At 43.1% G+C, this 21,186-nt stretch overlaps 2 protein-coding genes across 9 annotated transcripts in view; both read right to left on the bottom strand.

Moving 5' to 3' along the window:
* Positions 1-5,209, bottom strand: part of si:ch211-1e14.1 (UPF0606 protein KIAA1549) — a 51,093-nt gene extending 45,884 nt beyond the window's left edge. For 2 of the 3 annotated variants that reach the window (XM_020651097.2, XM_065956680.1), the window contains exons 1-2: positions 5,036-5,208; positions 3,898-4,189 (exon numbers count right to left, since the gene is read on the bottom strand). In XM_020651097.2, coding sequence (XP_020506753.2) covers positions 3,898-4,030 — 133 coding nt within the window. In that variant the 5' untranslated portion in view covers positions 4,031-4,189; positions 5,036-5,208. Of the gene's footprint in view, positions 1-3,897; positions 4,190-5,035 lie in introns of all 3 variants that reach the window. The other variant, XM_065956681.1, reaches the window with a different exon arrangement.
* Positions 5,210-7,742: 2,533 nt separating this feature from the next.
* hipk2 (homeodomain interacting protein kinase 2) overlaps positions 7,743-21,186 on the bottom strand; it is a 79,508-nt gene continuing 66,064 nt past the window's right edge. For 2 of the 6 annotated variants that reach the window (XM_020651096.2, XM_020651092.2), the window contains exons 10-15: positions 18,655-18,785; positions 17,489-17,671; positions 17,023-17,346; positions 15,084-15,328; positions 14,837-14,991; positions 7,743-14,038 (exon numbers count right to left, since the gene is read on the bottom strand). In XM_020651096.2, coding sequence (XP_020506752.1) covers positions 13,574-14,038; positions 14,837-14,991; positions 15,084-15,328; positions 17,023-17,346; positions 17,489-17,671; positions 18,655-18,785 — 1,503 coding nt within the window. In that variant the 3' untranslated portion in view covers positions 7,743-13,573. The remainder of the gene's footprint in view (positions 14,039-14,836; positions 14,992-15,083; positions 15,329-17,022; positions 17,347-17,488; positions 17,672-18,654; positions 18,786-21,186) is intronic. The other 4 variants (XM_020651094.2, XM_065956530.1, XM_065956531.1 and 1 more) reach the window with 4 other exon arrangements.

Raw genomic sequence — 21,186 nt, 5'->3', positions numbered from 1 at the left:
CAGGATAGAGATCATGATTAGGCCTTCAGTAGGACGGATCTTTGATGCAATTGAGATATTTGAAGCCACATGTTTCCTGTTTAAACTTAGTTTTCTTACTGAACTCCTTACACCCACAGTGAAGTGTACAGTATTGCTCTTCATACTGGTAAGGAATGATGTCTGTAATCAAACAGTTGTAGTAGTCTATGAATGTCCTGTATATGTGTTGTAATAAGACTTTACAAACAACCTAAAATTAGTGCAGTGTTTTTATTTTCACTATTATGATCTGTTAATAACCAAAGCCCATCCCTAACCCTCTTCCAAACATAGATTGGCTCAGAAGAAACCGGCTAAATCAGGATAGCATGAAGTTGTGTGAAATCTGTCCAAAACATGGCTGATAAATTAACTCATGTGATGCAGGGTTGGAAATCTGGACAACAGCTCCTCAAAGAGCTGCATTCAGCTCAGTGAGATCATCAAAACCATTGCCCAAATATCAACCAAAACCAGCCAGACAAAGACCATGAGCCAATTTATGATTCCTATTAAGAAACAGAACATGAAAAGCTGTGACACGCTGCAAAAAACTTGTGTGCCAACATGTGGCCAACCCATTGAGCCACTTTTATGTGAATAAAAAAATTATCTGTGTACAGCATGTGACACCAGCCCACTTCTTGACACCAAGCAAACATCAGAAGGACCAAAAACAATAGTTCCCACATCACATGGAAATTCAATCAAATAATCAGAAAGCTATCGTAAAACTCTCATGAATATTAAGACAAAACCTGGGAGAGGAAGTAAAAAAAATAATCATGAGAAAATACAAAATGGCACGAGCATAGAGATGCACACTATGTTCGTTGCAGCTTTTAAACACAACAAAATTCAAACTGGGCTCGTCACCACCAGAAGCACACGCCCACTGCATGACTTCAGCGTCAACGTTTACTACCTGTAGCTGAACTGCAAGCTACCTCAGAATAGCCCTATATAACATTTGTAAATGTAATGGAAAAGCCGATAATTTAGCACGCTAGCACAAGCTAACCATCAGTGTTTGTCACCTGCCTGTCCAACAGTAAGCAGACCAACTCCCAGTTTGCAGGTCAGAGTCAACTGAAGGTTCAGCCTCGTTTTATAACAAGCTTTGTCCTGAGGCGTTTATTATTATTATTATTATTATTATATTTTCTCTTCTTAGCTGCTACGTCCATGTCCGTCTTATTCACTGCTTTGAATCGCTGAATTGTACACTCCTGAACTAACTTGTGCACTGTCGTTGGCTGGAGGAAACACACCAGCTACCCGCCCAGTAACGTCCCGAGTCAACCAGAACACACACATGTGGAGGCCCTTAAGTCTGATGATGATGATTGAGCAGCTTTTCTTTAGAATAAGTTTATATTTACAATTTTAAGGAAAAAGATGGTGGCTATTTTTAATCTATTTTTCATTGACACCAGATGAGGTCACCAGTCTGACCATCAGATCAAATATTACTTTTAATGTACTAATTCCAGATTTCCTGCACACTACTTCACCCTGGCATTTACTACATAATCCTATTACGACACAATATCAGGAGGTTTTGGCTGCTATTAAAACATTTAAAACATTTCACCGGACAATGTGTGTGTGTGTGTGTGTGTGTGTGTGTGTGTGTGTGTGTGTGTGTGTGTGTGTGTGTGTGTGTGTGTGTGTGTGTCGGGGAGGGGCTGTTTGTGGGATCATGTCACTACGTATCAAAGTAAGCCTAAGGACACAAAAAAAAACACATCAAGTGGACGCATTCTCTTTCTCTAATTGCTGCAATGTCTTCAACTGTGTCCAGTGTTTGCGCTGTAACAATAGAGACACTTCACTTCATGGATGAGCCAGAATAGAGTCAGAGAATGTTAGGTTGTGAACGTCACAAATATCCAAGGTCAAACAGCTGCTCTGACACTGTCACATCAGGAACAAGACATTACACGGCTGAAGATAAACCAAGCTAAAACAAATAACAGAAGCTGCACTGCTAAATGCAGAGTTTTTGACAAACTAGATGTAGAACAGTTGACAAAAAACTGCGGCCTAAAGGTTAGCCCAGCAGAATGTGACTGAGAGCTCGCTGGTTACGATTGCCTGGAGTGAGGAACATAAGAACCCTGAGTGCTCCAGTGCAGCTGCTGCTCGCCCACAAACAAGACTATAGTTGTGCTTAGCAAACGTCTCCTACGTTTCAAAGTGGGTCACTGGGCCAAGGGCTGCTGAAAACGTGCACTTCTCCACAACAAACCTTGTCCAAGTTGTTAAAAGGATGATCATATTTGTAGGTCATTTTTTTAGCTTCAGAACTGGAAGGTAGAACAAGTATTATTTCGATCTTTGGTGGAGGAGATAACAATGAAGATAAAGTGATTCATCGATTTCATCTTCTGGTAGGTTCTACCTCAGATGCCATCATGCACACACTGTGATGTTTACTTTAAATTTGACTAAATTAATAATTACTCATTTACAGCCATGCTGCAGCTTCAGCGCTTGTACTAAACACTGCAAACTGCATTTTCCTGTGATGCCCCAAACTCAATGAAACGCCCTCAAACACAATCTCACATATCACATATTATGCAAAATACACTTCACCATGTTTTTGAAACACTAATATGTGTCCCTATTCAGTCTTCAAACCCCCCAATGATGAGAAAAGTCCATCCTCTCCGTCTTCTGCCTGCTCCACTTCTCAGAAAATGTGTGCTCAAACAGGCCGTTTGGAGATTTTCCCTTCATGACATCACAAAGGGCAGTAACCCCTCCCCCAGGTGGGTGACACTCCCACAGCTAGGTGTTTGTTCTGCCCTCTGAGTCTGCCTTCTCACCGTAAACAATAGGACATGGAGCGAGAAAGACCAAGACACCCAAGCCCTTCCAGAGAGGGGGCGTGGTCAGACACAGCTCATTTACATATTTAAAGGTACAGACACAGAAACAGCCTGTTCTGAGCAGGGCTGAAATAGAGGGGTTTATAGACATGATCAAATACAGGATCAGAGCGGATTTAGAACAAGAAACTTCACAGACATGTTTTGAGGAGCTCTGAGAGTTATTTACACTGGTTGAAAAGGAGGAGAATATGTTACCTTTAAGATTAAAATTCTTCCCTCTCTTGCAGTTTAGGAACTTTGACTTCTAGTGTTTCAGATCGTAACTACTTTACTTGATTTCTATTGTTGTATTGTTTCGGTGGCTGATGATGTGTTTGTTTGTTTTTTATTAATGTGCTTGTAATCACGTCGGCATTGGAAATTAGGGAAACCTCTACATCCTTTCGAGAACAAATGAAGGTTTGAAATGAAAAGAAAAATATTAGGACATACACTAAAAGTAGACATAAATGTTCCCACAGGTCAGTTTCAAACAATGATTACAAACTACTCTGTCCAGGAGTGTAACTGTTAGATACTGTTTTGTATTCCTGTTATTGATAATAATTTAGCTGTAATCATCTAGTTATTTATTCACATATTTTTGTTTATTCTGTGGTGCATTTACTGTCAACATTATTAAAAACAAGGGCATGCCCTCAAAAAGTTCTCAAGATTTAAATAAAAGTTGAATTGAAGAAACAAGTGTCGTACAATACGATAATAATAGACGTCCCTTCACCGTGTAAAGCGCCCTTGGGTCCCTTGAAAGGTGCTATATAAATGTAATCTATTATTAAAGCGGGTCTATAATACTTCTTACACTAAAAAACAGAAATTAATAATAAATAATTAATTATTCTTTGTTTTCATTTAACCTTAGAGTCCCTATAGGACTGAACATGGTGTCTATGCCTTGTCACAACATTGTAACAGATACTGATCTGTGTCCTTATGTCATGTGACCAATGGTAAACGTTGTGAGGTGTTCTCTTACCTGCAACAGGTGAGTCAGCTGTGATCACTGATACCAACGCCGTAATCCCAAGAAACACTGCACGCTGGCTGCGTGCATGCACGAGAGCCTCCAGCATCACCACCAAACCCACACAGGAGACTAAACCTGCCATGGTGCGACGCGGGGCGAGGTCACGGCATTTCACTCGGTTATGGAGAGAAGATTCATTTCAAAGAGATGAATGTTTGGGGTTTGGGGTTATTCCAGGCTGTGTGCTCCTTCAGTGTACGAGTCCTTCTTCCATAACCCGGGACTAGAAAGTGAAGGATGGCTGTTGAAAAGAAAAGAGCAAAAGTATGACATTAAAACTGAGCAAAACATACTCTCACTACTTTACCGTTAAACAGCCACTGCTCACTCAACAATAATGGCCACTCTTGTACCACCTGTAACAAGTCAAAGAAGGTGACCCAATAAACAGATGAGGGGTCTGATATGACAATAAACTTCTGCATGGATTGGCAATTATTGCTCTGAGGAGGTAGGACTGTTCTTATTGGGTTTTATCTTGACACTTGGACTTTGGTTTCAAATGGTTTTTAAATATATAATGCATTGCAGTCCCTCTTACTCGTTTTATCACAGACTCAAACTAAATTTTTCTCCACCAAGACAGAACGAAAGCAGACCCTATTGTGAAAGATATCTTCATTCGGGAAGTGCAAATGTAAGGCTTTTGGATGGAAAGAAACCTCACACATGTTTATGCAAAAGGGAAACCCATGGCATTATAAGGAAACGCTAAAAAAACATTAGTCAAATGAACGCAAATGAGAGATTATAACCCAAATCATTTAACCCAAACAACCTGAAATAAACGCCGGTGCTCACAGACTGCATGTGTGGCTCCCTCTCATCATGACACAGTGCAGTCTCTTGTCCTTCATCCCGTCCCGTTACTTGCAAGTTTTACGGTCATGTGGCTTTCCATACAGCTCCATAAAGCAGGTTACATCCCTCATAAAGGAGTCACATACAATGTTAAACCCAGGCTAGCTTAAACACTCAGTAATATAACAGAAAGCTGGTTTTGAGTGCAAGGATAACACGCAATTTTTCCTCCTTTTTCCCTCAGCCCTTCCTGTGAGCCTGCTCATAGCTGCGCATTCAGACTTACCCCCCAAAAAATAGAGAGCTCCAACTCTGTCAATTCCTTTGTCTGGAAAAAATATCCTTCCGTGCTTTAAAATGCTGTTCAAAGCTCCGTCATGAACCTCCCGGTAACCACCTGCCTGCCTGGGAAGTTATCTGGCCGTACACGTCGCGGCTGGCTTTCATCTGACACTCTTTTGGTTACACAGTTACCTTCTCCCGTCCTGAGGATTGGGTTAGTCCCGCCCCCTGGCTGATCTGATTAGTTTCTAATTTATCAAATGCCGCTCCGATTGGCTGCAGCTCTTTTCCGTCCAAGTGGGGGTTTAAAAATTAGGTTGATCTGCCTCGACTGGCGTCTGCGGCTTCCACGGCAACGTTGCCTCGTACGATGATGCACTTTGAAAGGTAGAGACATCATGGATGGACATATCACAGTCAGGCAGCCTCTTACCGGCTGGGATGTAGCCTACTTTATCAACCTGTAACCTTGAGAGAGTATCAGACTGACACCGTCCATTTCTGCAAAGTCTGCCACCTGTCCTTTTCTTTTTTATGTAAAACATTATCACTGACTATAGCTTATTGAATAAATCCAGTGTTAACACTTCACATCTGACAAGACACATCAATGATGCACGGCTTGTTTCCGACTGTTATGCACAAAAATGGAGATATGCCTTACAGATGCTGTACATGTAAAAAATAAAATAAAAATCTGCTTAGCAAGCTTTCGTAGTTGAAATAAAGAGATGATCAACATTACCTAATCACTTCAGTGCCAGTGAACATGAGTCAACATTTTGGTGCACATCGCCACCTAGTGGCTGTGCAGTTTGACTAGTTCAGTTTTTGGCTCGAATCCGACCTGTGGCTCGTCTGCAGCATATCTCTCCCCCACTCTCTCTTGCTCCCTGATTTCTGATTCTATCCACTGTCCTCTTTTTAAATAAAGGGATAATAGTCCAAACTAAACCTTTAAAACAGTCTTATGTCCCTTTTTAATGTTGTCATATTAGAATACAATATAATGTCTTCATTGTCATTTTACAATTGTAAAACTAAATTATTAAGCTTCACCTTAAAGTGCACATACATACAGTCATCCAAAACAACAAAAACTGTCATTTAGGTAAGATGGGTAATGTATGTGTAGAAGTATTTACATGAGGTAGTATCAAAAAGTGTCTTGCCAGATAACAGAATGTAAATAAATATGTGTGTGTGTGTGTGTATGTGTGTGTGTTACTAGGGGTTCAGACCGCAGTAGAATATAAAAAAGTACAATGAATTAACTTCTTGACTCAACACAGTTTGTAATTCTACTTTAATTGAGTATAACTTGTGTTTGCTAGTCTGAACCACTGTAAGTAAATGTAAGTCATTTTTACTCAGCTACATGCAGCAGAGAGGGGGCAGCTGTGGCTCAGTTGGTAGAGTCATCACTCAACCGGTAGGCTGAGGGTTCGAACCCTGGCTCCTTCAGTCACATGTCTGATGTGTCTTTGGGCAAGACACTTAACCCCAAATTGCTCCAGCTGCTTCATCGGCGGCATATGAATGGGATTAGTTACTTCTGATGGTCTCTTTACACAGCAGTCTCTACCATCAGTGTGTGAATGTGCAGGTGTGAGCTGAGGTGTAAAACCGATTTGAGTAGTCAGAAGACTAGAAAAGCGCTATACAAGCTCAAGTCTATTTACCATTTTATTTCTGTGTAAATTGCTATTCCATGATTTCTTTTAAGTATTTTTATGTATTTCATTAAAAATATTTCTAAACTTGTTTTCATTTGATTTATTTGTTAAATATAAATATATACCTACCTACGTCAGCTGAGGCTGTTTTAAATGTGTTGTAGAAATCAACTTGACTTGATTATATTTATACTCAAATACTGTAATACAATCTGTGCAGGAAGAGGTAGAAAACTCAAAGAGCTTATTTGAAGTCTCAGACTGGACATGCTGTAGGACTCAGCCACTTTAAGTTGGACACAAGGGGTGGGGTGGGCATCAGGCGCTGAGGCGGTTGCCACCCCCAGCAATGTACCACCCAAGCTTCTTGTTGGGACTTGTTTTCATTCATTAGTTTTGTGTTGTTCTTTGTGTACTTTTGTTCCATTGTTACTCTATTGACCCACATATTATTTTCCTGTAAAGTGGTCTTCACTTTCAATCTGACATAACAACTAGGGTCAAAGTGTGTGCTCACCAAGATGGGATCTTCAGGTGGGAGGTGGAGCACTGCAAATGAAGGAGTGGTCATATATTACTTCTAAACACCCCCCCAAACACGCACACTCACATTCACACACCCTACGGTATTAAAGTACGTACTCAGCACTTGTTTACATGTTGAAGTAGTGTTTTTAACAATCAAATGTTTCACTCATCGAGCATGAGGTCCATTCTTTCCCAAACCGTGCTGTTAATCACTTCATCTGGTTGGTTTATTACTTAAAAAGTAAACGCCACAAATCAGCTGATCACCAGAGCAGGGAGAAGGTGGAGGTGGTAGAGAGGGAGGGGCTAAGTTGAATTAAGAAATGGAATAAATATGTGAGAGAATAAACAGTCTTCCTGCTTCCTGCTTCAACACACACACGCACGCGCACGCACGCACACACACACACACACACACACACACACACACACACACACACACACACACACACACACGCACACACACACACACACAGAGAATACAGTAGAGGAAAACAGGAGACTGTAGCCGTGACTTAACAGTTTAATGTAAATCCAAGACAAAGTGTGATTACATTTCTACACATATACAATATGCATATGTGAGCATACAAATTCTCATTAATAACTCGATTCACCTCGGAGACCGAAAAAATGATCAAAAGTAACAGTGAATAACAAGCTATAACATAGTTCACCACAACGCGAGCCCCTTCTCAGCCTACAGTTAGTAAAGAGGACAATTAAAATAACTCTATTCTTCTATTTGACCAAGCTGCTCGTCTGTTCAAATCCTCCCCTTAAATGTACAATGCTATCATTCCATTTTTTTTTCAAAAGCCTAAATATAAATCCACTCCATTTTTCTACAACGAAAATGATTAAGAGAAGCACACGACATCGTAATGGTATAACACAAGCGCTTAGTTAGCAAGTACTCATCTCGTTAAGAGGTTTAATTAATCCTTCTTCTTATTGTCGTTATTATATTTATTTAAAACATTCTATAAAGCCAGTAAAATATCCATTCTCATAACATACTTAAGAATATTAAGCTAAGGAACGGGGGATACATAGAACGCTACGTCAACAGATTGAAATAATGAGACATCACACCCCGATAAACAAAAGTAAATAAGAAAAAGACGATTAACGGAGAAGCATACTATAGGAAAAAGACTGCAGCACACATTTAGCTTCATCGACAAAAGAATGAGATTTTACACCGTTGAGAAAGCATACAGCAATGGACGCAACACGGGGGTCAGGGTTTGATGCACTCTCAGGTCTCCAGAACATGGTCATCAACTCCTCTCTCACTTGCATGAATATATTTTGTGCGAGGAAGCTCTTCAAGCAGGGATTCACTCGTCGAATTGTAGCAGAGGGGATTGTGACTTTAACGTGACCTCTGGCATGAGATGAATATTTCTGCAGTGTAAATCTGTCTTTGATTGTGAGCTTTGGTCTACAGTACTACTTCTAGGTTACGTTCACTGACACCGCAAAAACAATTATCGTCAGCCAGACATCTCTCCAAGAGTAAGCTTCAATTTTCAGTTATGTAAACACACAATCAAAGAGCAATTTTGGGGGTTAAAGGCAGGAGACATATTTTCATATCTACGCCTGACCTTCAAATTAGAATAAATAGAGAGATTCAAACTAATCATCTGACGCCCGCTACAAACGAAGGCATCAAACCTTGACCTCCTCACCCTGAATTCCCCCAAAGGAAAAGCCAGCAAAAGAAGGCGCAGGCCTCCTGAAACAATGTTACATTAAAATAAACACACCACACACTCTCATCCGAAAAGGGCTTTAAGAATGCTTGCGTAGCAGGATTATGGATTTCCTTGTGACAGCGAGTAGGTCAGCTCATGATTAATCCACCTAACACCTGTCCCCTAACCCTATTGTACTTTGGGAAGTGGCTAGCGACGTTGTCCCAGGATTTTTAACAGTGAGAGTGTTGCAGGTTGGTGTGTGTGTGTGTTCACGTCTTGCAGAGCTTGAAGTGGACTTGAGTTTGTGATGCAGCACAGTGTCCCCTCATGCTCTCAGGAATGTTTCTCAGTGTTTCGCATGCTTCTGCGGGAGACAATTTTTATTTACTAAATACGGCCTTATTTACTCTTGTCTAATTCAAAATGTCACCATTTAATTTGGAGGTACTGATGGTTATTTGGAAGGCAGTACTCTTAACAGTGGGGTTGTCAGCTGGGAAGGCTATGCTCATTTCAACAACACAAAACATTTTGACACTCTACTTAAGCACGTTTTGGTAATTGTAAGGTCACTCGATCTACGTTACGCTCACATGTCTGATTCCGCTTTCTTAAAAAAAAACACAAAAAACATTGGTTATGTGAAACAGAGTAAGAGACAAAAGGAATCATAAACACATCAAGTCATTTTCCACAATGTTGCACACACAGGGCTTCTCTTAATTAGGTGTTTGATTTGAGAAAATAGTAATCATTTGATATCCCAATATAAAGTGTGTGTGTGTGTGGGGGGGGGGGGGGGGGGGGGGGAGTGGTCATTTACATTATGCCTCTCATATGGGATTTTTGCTGGAGATCGGATGTATAATTATTGCATCATGCATGGCCACAAATGGTGTAGAAATGAAACGGTCACCCACTGAGAAAGATCTAAAGCCATTTCAGATGTAGCAGGTCACATATTACATTCATTTTGTGCAGGTGACCTTATTTTAAAGGTATAGTTGGTACATTTTTGATTAATAGTTTTCACAGATCATTCTATTCAATGGCACGCTAATGTAAAACAAGGTTGTTTTTCTTCTTTTTTCTTTTACAAACTCTTTTTCATATAACACCAATAAAGTTACAACAACATCAACAACATAAAAAAAAGAAAGAAAAAAGAACCGGCTTCGTAATTTGGAGAGAGGTTAGAGAATTGCTGATCATTCAGTGTCAACAGGGGGCAAAGTGTGAGGAGTAATGAACAGAAGAAAAAAAAGCTTAAACACAGACTGCAGCTCCGTCCAAAACGAACACAACATAATAACTGTGCTGTATGCATTAAGTATGTTAAATCCTCCCGGTGTACTTGCACAAATGCATTGAATTGTATGTTAAAGAAAATGTCCTCAAAAAAGCACTTTAAAGCGATTTAACGATGACACCAGAAGTTATTGCATGTCTGCTCTACAGCAACACTGTGGTGGATTACTCGCACTGTGCTGTACATGATCAATCTGTTGAATTCTTTGGTGGAGAGGAGCGAGAAAAAAGTCCTAGAATGATGGTGATGGTGCCCCAAAGTGTAGACCAGCGAGGGGACAGACAGCAGTGTAGCGTGGGTAACACCTCCAACAGTGGAATGTTTCAGTAGTCTGTCTCATAACAGAAGACCCAAAAGATTTCAATGGAAAATCATCTCCCTTATGCCTGTGTGCTTAGACCCCTAGAGGCCCAGAGGAAAACAAGTAGATACAATAAAATAACAAACACAAAAACAAAAACAGAGAAGTATGATGTAACCAGCAATGTACTATGTAATCACATCTTTACACTGCCTGCACCCGAGGCTTGCATGCTGGACCTGAAGGGGAGTGGAGAGTTTTTTGGGAAACAAGTACCAGGATGACAAACCTTTTCTGGGGCCCCCCCAAAAAAGGGAAATCATTGGATTTCAAACCCAGATGTGGCACTCCTAAAGTCAGAGCATCCCCCTCTACACGGGCCCCGTGGATTACCACCAAACTTAACTCTTACGATTACACAGGTGCACCCATCTCCAAGGAATACTTAACATTACTGTACATCAGCCCCCCCCCCCCCAGGTTACAAAAGAGAAATGAGCCTGACATATAATAAAAACACACACACACACACACTCAGATAAAACATCCACAAGAATTATTGCAACAATCTCTAAAAAATAAACACAAAACTTGTACTACAGCCATGTCAAAAAAGTCCAAGATAATGTTAAGTAAAAAAAAAAGAAAAGAAATAATCACTTCAAATGCAAGTACTATGGCATACCATGAAGGGAGGGGGGGGGGTTCACTAAACCATCAGCAGTTCTGATGTGGGGACAGATGAACAGAGGAGATTATTTGAATCATTGGCTACAAAAAAAAAAAGATGTTTGTTTAATCAAGCAGCAGACACACAAAGCGACAGCCCTATTGGTTCTCTAAGTGTTCAGGTATCCCGTTCAGCTGGCGTGGTGATGTCTGCGGTGTACCTGCTTTCGAAGACAAATGGACAGTGACAACTAATCGTCCACAAGGTGCCCTTCCAGGTGTACGCTGTGGCATTTTCCCTCCTGTTCTGTTCCTGCAGCTGCTACCCAAAACCTCAACGAATAACATCCAATTACCTTTGCTGGAGAAACGAAGAAACAAACTGCAAGAAATGACATCAACAAAAGGATCCATTAAAGTGTGCATTCAGGTGAGGTGGTGCCCCTGCGGCGCCTACCGACCAAACCGGGCTCAGTGTTACTATCAACCTGCTCAGTGCCAACTTGCTACCATTTTAGTCCCGTTTAAGGTAGAGAGTGTCGCCCCCCGAAACCTCCGTGCTCTCTACCTAAACTAACCCTACGCTTTCAACCAGACCCCTCACTCGTGCCTACACAGTATCTCTCTCAAACAACCCTCGATACTCTGTCTCGTCTCTGCAGCATGACTATCTCTAGCCTCACAGCATCACTCTCGTGGCAACAATCACTTTCTGTCAGGCCCTTCTCTCGGACTAGCTTTTAGCCTTTAAAAAAAACACAACCTCTACTGTGTCTCAAACATTGTACTGTAACTCATCCCCTTTGCATGAAAACCAGGCTAACATCTCTGCTCTGTGATCACATTGCATGAATTCCCCACTGTGGGATTAAAAACATTTAAAAAAAAAAAAACCCAAATATTTCAAACTAAAGCCACCTTTTGGGTGTCACTGTGATTGAGGTTTACAGCTACAGCATTACTGTACATTTCCATATTTACATCAATTCAGAGCAACTGTAACAAGAGTTTATCTATGACTTTGGTAAGTACTCCAGGCAAGTTATCTCATGCACGCGTAATAAAAAAAAAAAAAAACACAGCGTGATATCAACTCTGACATTAATCTTCATCACTTATAGTTTGCTGTCATTAAGGGAAAGGAACAGCGAGGGCTGAGCCTACACCTGGAAGAGAGCTACAACTGCCCCGACTGGGATGTCAAACCAGGGAAACACGTCTCTCTAAGTATAGCTTTAGTCTCTTGTGGCTTTCGGGATCCAAGCCGAGTAAACTGTGTCGGTTTATCTGTAAGGCACTACGAGGGAACAATGTCAAAAAACCTAAAGACTGAAGAGAATTTTGAAGAGGTGGACTACACACGCATGGCTGACAGTAGCACACACAGACAATCACGTTGTACATGCCTATGTTATTATAACCACTTTGTGCAATCACATTGAAAAAAGAGGAACAAATAAATCTATTGGTATAAGGAAAAAGGTTTTGTTCTTAAACAAACGGGTGCAGACTGCTACATTCTAAGAACGGGGCCCAGCTAAGACACCTAGCTAAAACTGAAGAATTGTCATAAAGGTGAAACATAAAGGAGAAAAAAAAAAGATCTATAAATACGCTAAAAAGTTTGTTGTCTTCTGTTGGTTATATTTCCAGAAGCCTCCTCGGCTCGGAGAAGGTGGAGCGGGCGGTGGTTGGGGGGGGGGGGGGGGGGGGGGGGGGAGGAGGTTCTCCTCTCTGTTCTCCCCACACCGCGAATGATTTGGAAATATTAAGACAGTTCAAGGCCATCAATATTTTTTTCTTTGAAGAGCAGCAGGTTTCCGTATTTCACCTTCTCCCAAGTCTCTTGGGATTCCGAACTTCCAGTCAGTAACCCCTGTTCAACAGTCACGTCTTCTCCAGTTTAAGAGGGGGAAATTAAAGTAAAGAAACCAGAAATCTTCCAATGTCCCCAAAAGGGCCTGTTTCAAACTCTCCCTGGAAAACTGGTGAGATGTCATTTTCCTCATAAAGTAAAGCAAAGAAAAATCAAATCAAAGCAAAACTGGCCCATTCCAGAAACAGAATATAAAGGAAAACTAAACAGTCCCCCTCTGAAAATCTACCCCTTCATTCCCTTCTGGATAGACTTCAATCTTTTTTCTTTCTCTCTCTCTCTGTCGTTATATCTTCAAGTTATACGTGACAGTTTCATGAGGATTGCATGTTCCTCTGTCTCTGTTTATGTCTGAGGTTGAGGAGAGGATGTTTAGGGGTAGACGGGGCTCAGGGCGGGGGGGGGGGGGGGGGGGTGGGGGTTCGGGGGGAAGCAGCAGAGCTGGGTCAGGCTCTCCAGTGTCAGTCAGTGTCTTCTCTAGAGGTAAGGGTACTGGTTGACCTTGGTGGGGCTCAGCGGGTATCCAGTGTAGACAGTGGAGGCGGGCGAGGCGCTGATGTAGGCCTGGTGGGCGAACTGGGCCTGGTACTGACTGTGGTGCAGGGTGGGGGAGGGCAGCACGCGGTGGCCCATGCTCACCGGGACCTGGTGGACGATGCTGGGTGGGTAGCTTCCGTGCTGAACGGCATGGCGTGCCGAACCCTGCGTCGCTACCAGGTGAGCCACAGTGCCGGTGGAGCCCAGGGCGGCAGGGGTGGTGTAGGCGTACAGGTGGGGCTGGCTGGGCAGGTGTGCGGCGGTCAGGTGCGGGTGGACGTTGCCTGTGTGGGAAGGGCTGTTGTGATGGAAGGAGTACGGGGCCTGAGCGGCGATGGTTGGGGTGATGTAGGCCTGCTGGCGCCGATGACCTCCATTTCGCTCGGCTACCATGTGCTGCTGGGCCTGAAGGAGGAGAAGAGAGAAAGACTTCATGATGCTGAATTTCACCTTTCCTTATTCTCATGCACGATTACCTTTTAAATTGTACAATATGGCGGTGCGTTATAGATATTATCGTTGTTGTACTTTACACTCTTACTGATTATTTATCTTAGACCCCGGGTCCACCTAGCGTCTTTTTTCGCAACGCCAGCGTCTTTTTTGTTTTCAATGAGAGCGTTCGCAGCAGCCAGCAGCCAGCAGCCGTCTGGATGAAAAGAGAAGCGCCCAGTGTCTTTTTCACGGCCGCTCTGAGTGCTCAAGTTGAAAATCTTTCAACTTTTTAGAAAGCCGCTGTTGACGTCACGGGCGCTCTTTTCAAAATGTATGATATTCCCTGTACTACAGATCGTCTATTGTACTCACATCCTCTTTGCTTCGTGTCGGGTAAAAAACTACCTCAAATATAAAACATTCAGTAAAAAGTAACAGAGCCGTGTCGGTCATACAGCGGCCGTTGTCAACAAACTGTTGTCATGGAGACAGGAAGGACGTGCAACGATTATCTTCTCAGCTAGGTGGACACGAGGCCTAACTCTGCTATTTAACTGATCATACCTCCATTGATGCCTTTAATGGCACAGTTTCTTTGAATTGAACCCTGATCCACTTAATAAGATTTAAAGGTGTTGGTTGGTACATGAGGTCACCATCGGACTCTTTTCCTTTTTACATTATTTGTACTAATGTGTCACAAAGCTGGCATATTCATTTGCTCACAGATTTTCACATGTACAGTAAAAAATGTACGTCTGGATTTACCTGGCTGAGATTGAGAGGCTGCTGCTGGAGGTGGTGGGGCCCTGAGCGCTGGCGGTAGGACCCACCTCCTGCCAAGCCTCCTGGTATGTGATTATTGCCAGACACCATGCCAGTGGATTTGAACTTGTACGCTGAATTCAGATGGTTCATTGCTTCTGTAAGAGAGGATACATGTGATTAATTTAGAAGAAGAAGCTTGAATAATCTCAGTTTTTAGTTCAAGAAAGAAACTCTGACAGGCCTTTACCTGGCATGAGCCGCTCACACTCATTGGGGACCTCACCGTTCTGGGTTTTGAGAGGGGGGATGATGATGGTGCGGGGGTTTCCGTTGTTGTAGTTGTCCAGGATGGTGGTCTTTGTGTCGTAGCTGTTGTTGTTGGGGGGTCTGGACTCCACAGTGTATGGGCTGTTGTTGCTGGAACAGTCAGAGTCGGGTGAATCGTGGACCGTCACACAGCTGATGACATTCTTCCGCTGCTTCGTCGACGATCTGGAGAAAAGAGGAGGACAAAGAGAAACGTTTGTGAGAAATCAACTCGAGTGACTCAAAGCCATCAGCACAGTAATATAACACATGCTGGCTTATTCAAAATATCTTACTGCTGTCTTCTTCCATTTTGCTTCGTTCTAAGGGGATGAAAAATAATTCATTGGTGTGTCATTTCTGACTTTGGGTGGAACCTGTTAGCATTTTATAAAAGTCAAAGTCTTTAATGGTCATCTGATATCAGTGACACTGACATATGTTACCAAACATGTCTTATAATTTGGGCTGTCAACATTAACTACTTAATCGTGATTAATTTAAGTCTAATTCAGTCTAATAATCTATTAATTCTTTTTAATCACGATTAATCTTGTGCTATTTTGTCCCTTTAGGCTCACTGTAGATAGTCGTCCTCAGTGTTTCCCTGTAGTCTCAGTGATGTAAAAGATGGACACTGCTGCATCTTTGAATGTCTCATTTCACTTTAACAAACTCTCAGACAGCTCAGCTGACGAGTCCAAAGTAATATCCACCTTATGACATCACACACTGACCTCATGACATCACACATTGACCTTTGTTACCGTTCCTTTGAGCTGTTTGACCTCAGTTTGGGATCCCTAACCACTTCCTGTTTCAGTGCTTAACTTCATGTCCTAACCTTCACTCTACCAGAAGGGCCTTACTTTATTTCAAAATAAAAGCAGGGTTGAAGTCAAGCAGCAAGTAAAGTACTCTCAGCTTAAGACAGTACAAAATTTCAAAATAAAAGCCTAACAACTTTTATTTTAAAAGTGAAATAATGGAATTTCAAACATTTATCTTACTTCTTATTTGAGTTACATCAACATTAATTCATTATTAGATATTTACTATCCTTTAGGTCTACCTGTGCTTGATTTCTCTTTTTCAACAGACAAGATCGGCTCTCTAATCCTAAAGGGTTCAATGGCAACATTTCCCAGCCACCCATTGCATGAATTGTCTCTCACACGCGGAAATACCAGCACTTTGGTATCTTGGTAATTTCTTTTTTCTACCTGACACTGGATAGATTATGGAGCCATGATGCCTCTGCAGGAGGCCTCTTGAAAACCCTGATCGCCTTAACATTCAAGGCTGTTCAAATGTTTGATACTTTTATACTTTAAAACAAAACAATCTCTGTTATTTTAATGATTGATAGTATCTAGAATAAAAGTACAGATGCTTTTGAAAAGACATATTTTGAGAGAGCGAGAGCAACGAAGGTCCACTCAGAGACCCGGTTGGAAATGACTGACTTTATTTTGGCGTCTCTTTAGCATACACGGAGAGCAGAGAAGGTGACACTGTCTTAACCTGCAAATACATTGGCAACATTTCAGTGTGCAGGAGTGGCAAAAAAATTCTCCAAAATAAGGTGAGTGGGCCTCTACTTTTTTTTACCATAGTAACGAAAAACAGGTATTAATTATGACTCATTTTTACTGCTTTTGGAAACAAAACTCTGGTACCATGGCAACCCTAAATAGGTGTAAGTCAGCTGACACATGCCGTGTTTTAAAACATGTCTCAGCTCTTGTCTGTGACTTCAATCCTCTGTAATGTGCTTTGTTTTGAAAAGTCACGTGGCTTTCACAAGCCTGAGAAGCTTCAGCAGCAATTTACAGTAACATGATTATCCCCTTTGTGATGCCTCAAAAAACAGAACTGACCTGTTTTTCTGTTTGTGATCGTCTTCCTCGTCCGTGTCACTGCTGATGGTGATGATGCTGACTGCAGGGCTGGGCGTGTCGGGGATGATTATGGTCTGTCTGGGGACGTGATGCTGGTGCTGATGGTCGTGGGTGGTGCTGGAAGCTTGCTCCGCTTCGTTAACCCCCCAACTGCTGCCCCCACAGCCCTGCTGGGGCGGGCAGTTGGAGGTTGAGCCGTTCTGTAGCACAGCGCAGCGGGGAGGCGTGTTCTCCTTCACCCGCTTGGAGCGCTGCGGGGACAGCACCGCCTGAGAGGACGACACCTCATAGGCTGACATGTTCCTGATGGAGAGGAGAAATTACACAGATGCTGAAGATCAAAGACCTCCATATCAAAAGCCATGAGATGTGAAGAATCTCTTTGTGGTGATGTTCAGCTGTCAGTATGATGATTTACAGTAAGTCTACAGTCATCTGAGCGTACCTGGCAGACATCTGGTGCTGTTTGCTCTTTTTGGAAGAGGAGTTGTTATTGGCTGGGGGCTGCCTCATTACATGTGCCACTCCAACGTTTAGCGTCTGGTTTGATGGGAGAGTGACGTGGCCGGCTAACAATGCTGGCTGCTGCATGATGGGATTATAATGGCTGCCATGAGGATGGGGATTCCTGCAAACAGAACACAATCTCATGTTACTAAAATAACAATAAACCTGCATGGGAGGTGGTAAAGTACAAACTACTGCAAGATATAAATGGATGGAAGAGAAGAGGGGTATTTCCTTCAGAATCCAGCAGGTGGCAGCAGCTAACTTTAAAAGAAGCTGAGAGAAGTAAGAGAGGGAGTGAGGGAGGGAGGGAGCAGAGATGGAGGGCAGAGGAGCTGACACCAGCAGCTGTGGAGCGATAGCTCTGCAGAGGAAGTGCGACACTTTCCCAATCGTTTCTCTGAGGACAACAGAGCTGCCACTGGACAGGAGGGGGGAGGGCGGGTGGAGACAGGGTGTCTGGTCACAGATGGACAGCTCTGAATGTTTTTTTGAGCACTGATGGCCCCGGCTGTGGTGAACATACACATTATATACCTGCATCCTTGCCTTATCTCCCTGCAGATCGCCTTCTCCCATCTATCCATCCTTTTATCGAGTCATCGCAGTGACAGGCTGTACTCAGCGTGATGCCTCTACGTGTACATATATCCCATCTCCCCGAGGTAAATCTGCTCTTATACAAGCACCAGTGTTCACATGGGGACTGTGATTCACTGAAGATAGAGGACAGGCTGTCACGGAGGTACAGGCTCCTCGGTCAATCAGTCTAATACAAAACCATCTTCCAATGGAAACATTTTGACCTATAAAAGCCATAAAACCACTGCAGGCCTTTGGAATCAATTTATGTGACCTGTGCTACAGACTTGTGCCTGATGTTCTGTGTAGAAAGGTGATTTCACAAAGTGCTTTGTTTTCAGAGCTTTAAATGACATGTCAACCTATTGGACTGATTTATCCAGCGAAATCCTTTTGTGAAGTAGAATAAAAACTGGAGGCCACAAATATTCAGACATCAATGAATGCTCTCCAGATCCACAAATCAGTAAAGGTTAAGTCTGGCTTGGAGCGGTTTTAAAGTAAGGAAGCAGTGTAGTTCACCTCCAGTTGCCGAGTGGCTGCGTGCTGCTCATGGAGTCGGGGATGACAGTGGCATGCTGGACTGAGGTGTGGGTGAGCTGCTGCCACGCTGGAGGCAACAGGATCTGCTGGGTGCCGCTGGGCCAGGCCTGCTGAGGGGGGGAGAGAACACACGGAGAGGGGGGAGAAACGAAAACAAGGAGAAAATGGGGGAGACACAAATGGAGAGAAAGAAAGAACAGTCAGCTGCCATGTAACACAAAATCCAAGCTGTGACACTTATTGATTTTATTTTTAAAAAAGCTGACATGGGGCTGCAAAGTCATGCATGATTCACTTGACCAATTAATTTAGCTTGTCTTACTTTAAACTTAATACATGCATGAATAAAAAGGAACCCATTGAACTTGGCTGATACGTTTTGGAGTGTTGTGATAAATCTCAATACGTTTTTCAAAAGTGAGTAACAGCTGGTTAAACTCGCTGCTGGGCATGCAAAATGAACTCCACCGGCTTCAAGGAGACATCCATCAACAAAAAGAGATAAGACCAGGACTTAATAAAGAAGTACAGCAGCTCCTCTCTGTGTGTGCATGTGTAAGAGTGAGTGCATGAGTGTTAGTGTGATTATGTGTTTGACTCGTGTCAAATCAGCCTATGTTCTAATTAAATGTGTAGTTCTGCTCAAGCTGCTGGGAGAGCAGCTACTTTGTATTTCTGATGCACAAGAGGAGGAGAAACAGGCATATTACGCCCCAAGATGTGCCAAGATGAGTGTGCGTGCATGCATGCCTAAGCGTGTTGGTGTATTACTGTGTGTGTAACCCTAATAGTTTAATGCAGCTCTATTGATTAGCACTTTAATGTCAGGGCTAATGAATTGTTCCTTTAATACCATTTGCACATCTATTTACAACAGCATCAGTATGTGCTGCAGCACACACAGGTTTAAATAGAAAGAGAGAAGGACGATAAAAAAAAGGAAGAGAGAGAGGAGAGAGAGCAGCAGCACACAAAATGCAAAGCAGATAATCGCTGCATGTGCTACAGTAGCTTTATTTTACCCTTGTCGTTTAACTTTATCTCCACCTTTATTTCTGTATTTACGTGCAGGCTCTGCTCTGTCTCTTTCGATTCTATTCTGACACAAAGTAGCTGCTCACTCTGTATTCTGGTTTCTGGCTTGTGGAAGTTGGATTGTTTTTTTGTCTCAGGCACGTTGAGTCAGAACCTCGCAGCCTGTTGTCTGAGTGCAGCGGGGGGGCATCTGCAGGCCAGCAGAGCTGCCTCGTCTGTGTTCCGATGACTGACATCTCTAATGGAACATTCTGGAGCTGGTGATGGTCTTTACATCCAAGACCACATCCACGGCCTTTTATCAACATGCCATTAAGACACTCTAATACATCCATCCATCTCCTGCTCCTCCGCCTCCCGCTCGCTCTATCTCCATTCCTGGCACTCTACATGCCTCTCTCGCTCTGCGTCTGCATTGTGTAACCAGCCTGTCTGCCCTGAAATGGTAACCCAGTTAAGAAGCCGTTTTCTTTCTTCTCATAGCCCACCATCACTATCAGCAGGCCCCGCTTGCCTCCCACCTCGACCTACACTCCCCGGGTGAAAACCCTTTGTCACCTCAGGGCTTTGAGAGCCCCAGCTCTCACTCCCCAATTGTTTCCACATTTTCTGCATTCCTGCTCCAGATAAAGGTCCTGCTGGTTTCCCCTGCTTCCCTCCACGGAGCCTCCCTTGCTCTGCACACCCCGGGGAGCTCAAGGCCAAACTTGCATGGGTCCAATGTGGGCAAAGGGGTTGCATGGGCAACAGTGAGCAGTGGGTGGGTGCAGGCACAGGTGGGGAGCATGCAACTAAGAAGAAAACAAGGAGTCTGCCAAGACTGCAAGACCTCCCACAGTAAAGGAATAAACACACACACACGCAACACACCCAGTTATTAGGTGTGCTGCCTGCTGGCCTATATAAACCATCTGCTTACATTAACTATTGCCTGTCTTTGTTTAACATGTGTGCAGACAGGGGTGGATACCTGCAGAGCATGCTAGCAATGTGTGAGCTACACTTGATGTTCATTTATGTACGATATCTAATTTTCATTAATCCATCATCTCCATGGATCCGTGATGTTGTGAATATTATGGTCATGCAGAGCCTCGTTCAAGCTTCCCCTGACCTCCCAGGATCCTCTGAGGCCTGTAATTTGGAGCGCCTGACTTGGAAACAGCCCTGGAGCTAATCACCATTTGGTATCTGACAGATTAACCCACCACAGAAACACAGGCGCGTACACACACTGACACACAGAGCGCTGCTGCCTCCCTGCCTGCCTACTGCATGATTAACTGGAGATAAGGGAGTGCTTCAAACTCCCCGGATTCTCAGGGATATTTAAAGCCTTCATGGAAATTTCCATAGGGAAAGAGATGGTGTGGTGATGGTAGAGATGTACAACATGTGTGTGTGTGTGTGTGTGTGTGTGTGTGTGTGTGTGTGTGAGAGTATGTGTGTGTGTGTGTGTGTGTGTGTGTGTGTGTG

This window comes from Labrus bergylta, chromosome 7, assembly GCF_963930695.1.
Source record: "Labrus bergylta chromosome 7, fLabBer1.1, whole genome shotgun sequence".
Taxonomy (NCBI): Eukaryota; Metazoa; Chordata; class Actinopteri; order Labriformes; family Labridae; genus Labrus; species Labrus bergylta.
The sequence above is the reverse complement of the archived record's forward strand: the minus strand, read 5'-3'. Positions and strand labels throughout refer to the sequence as shown.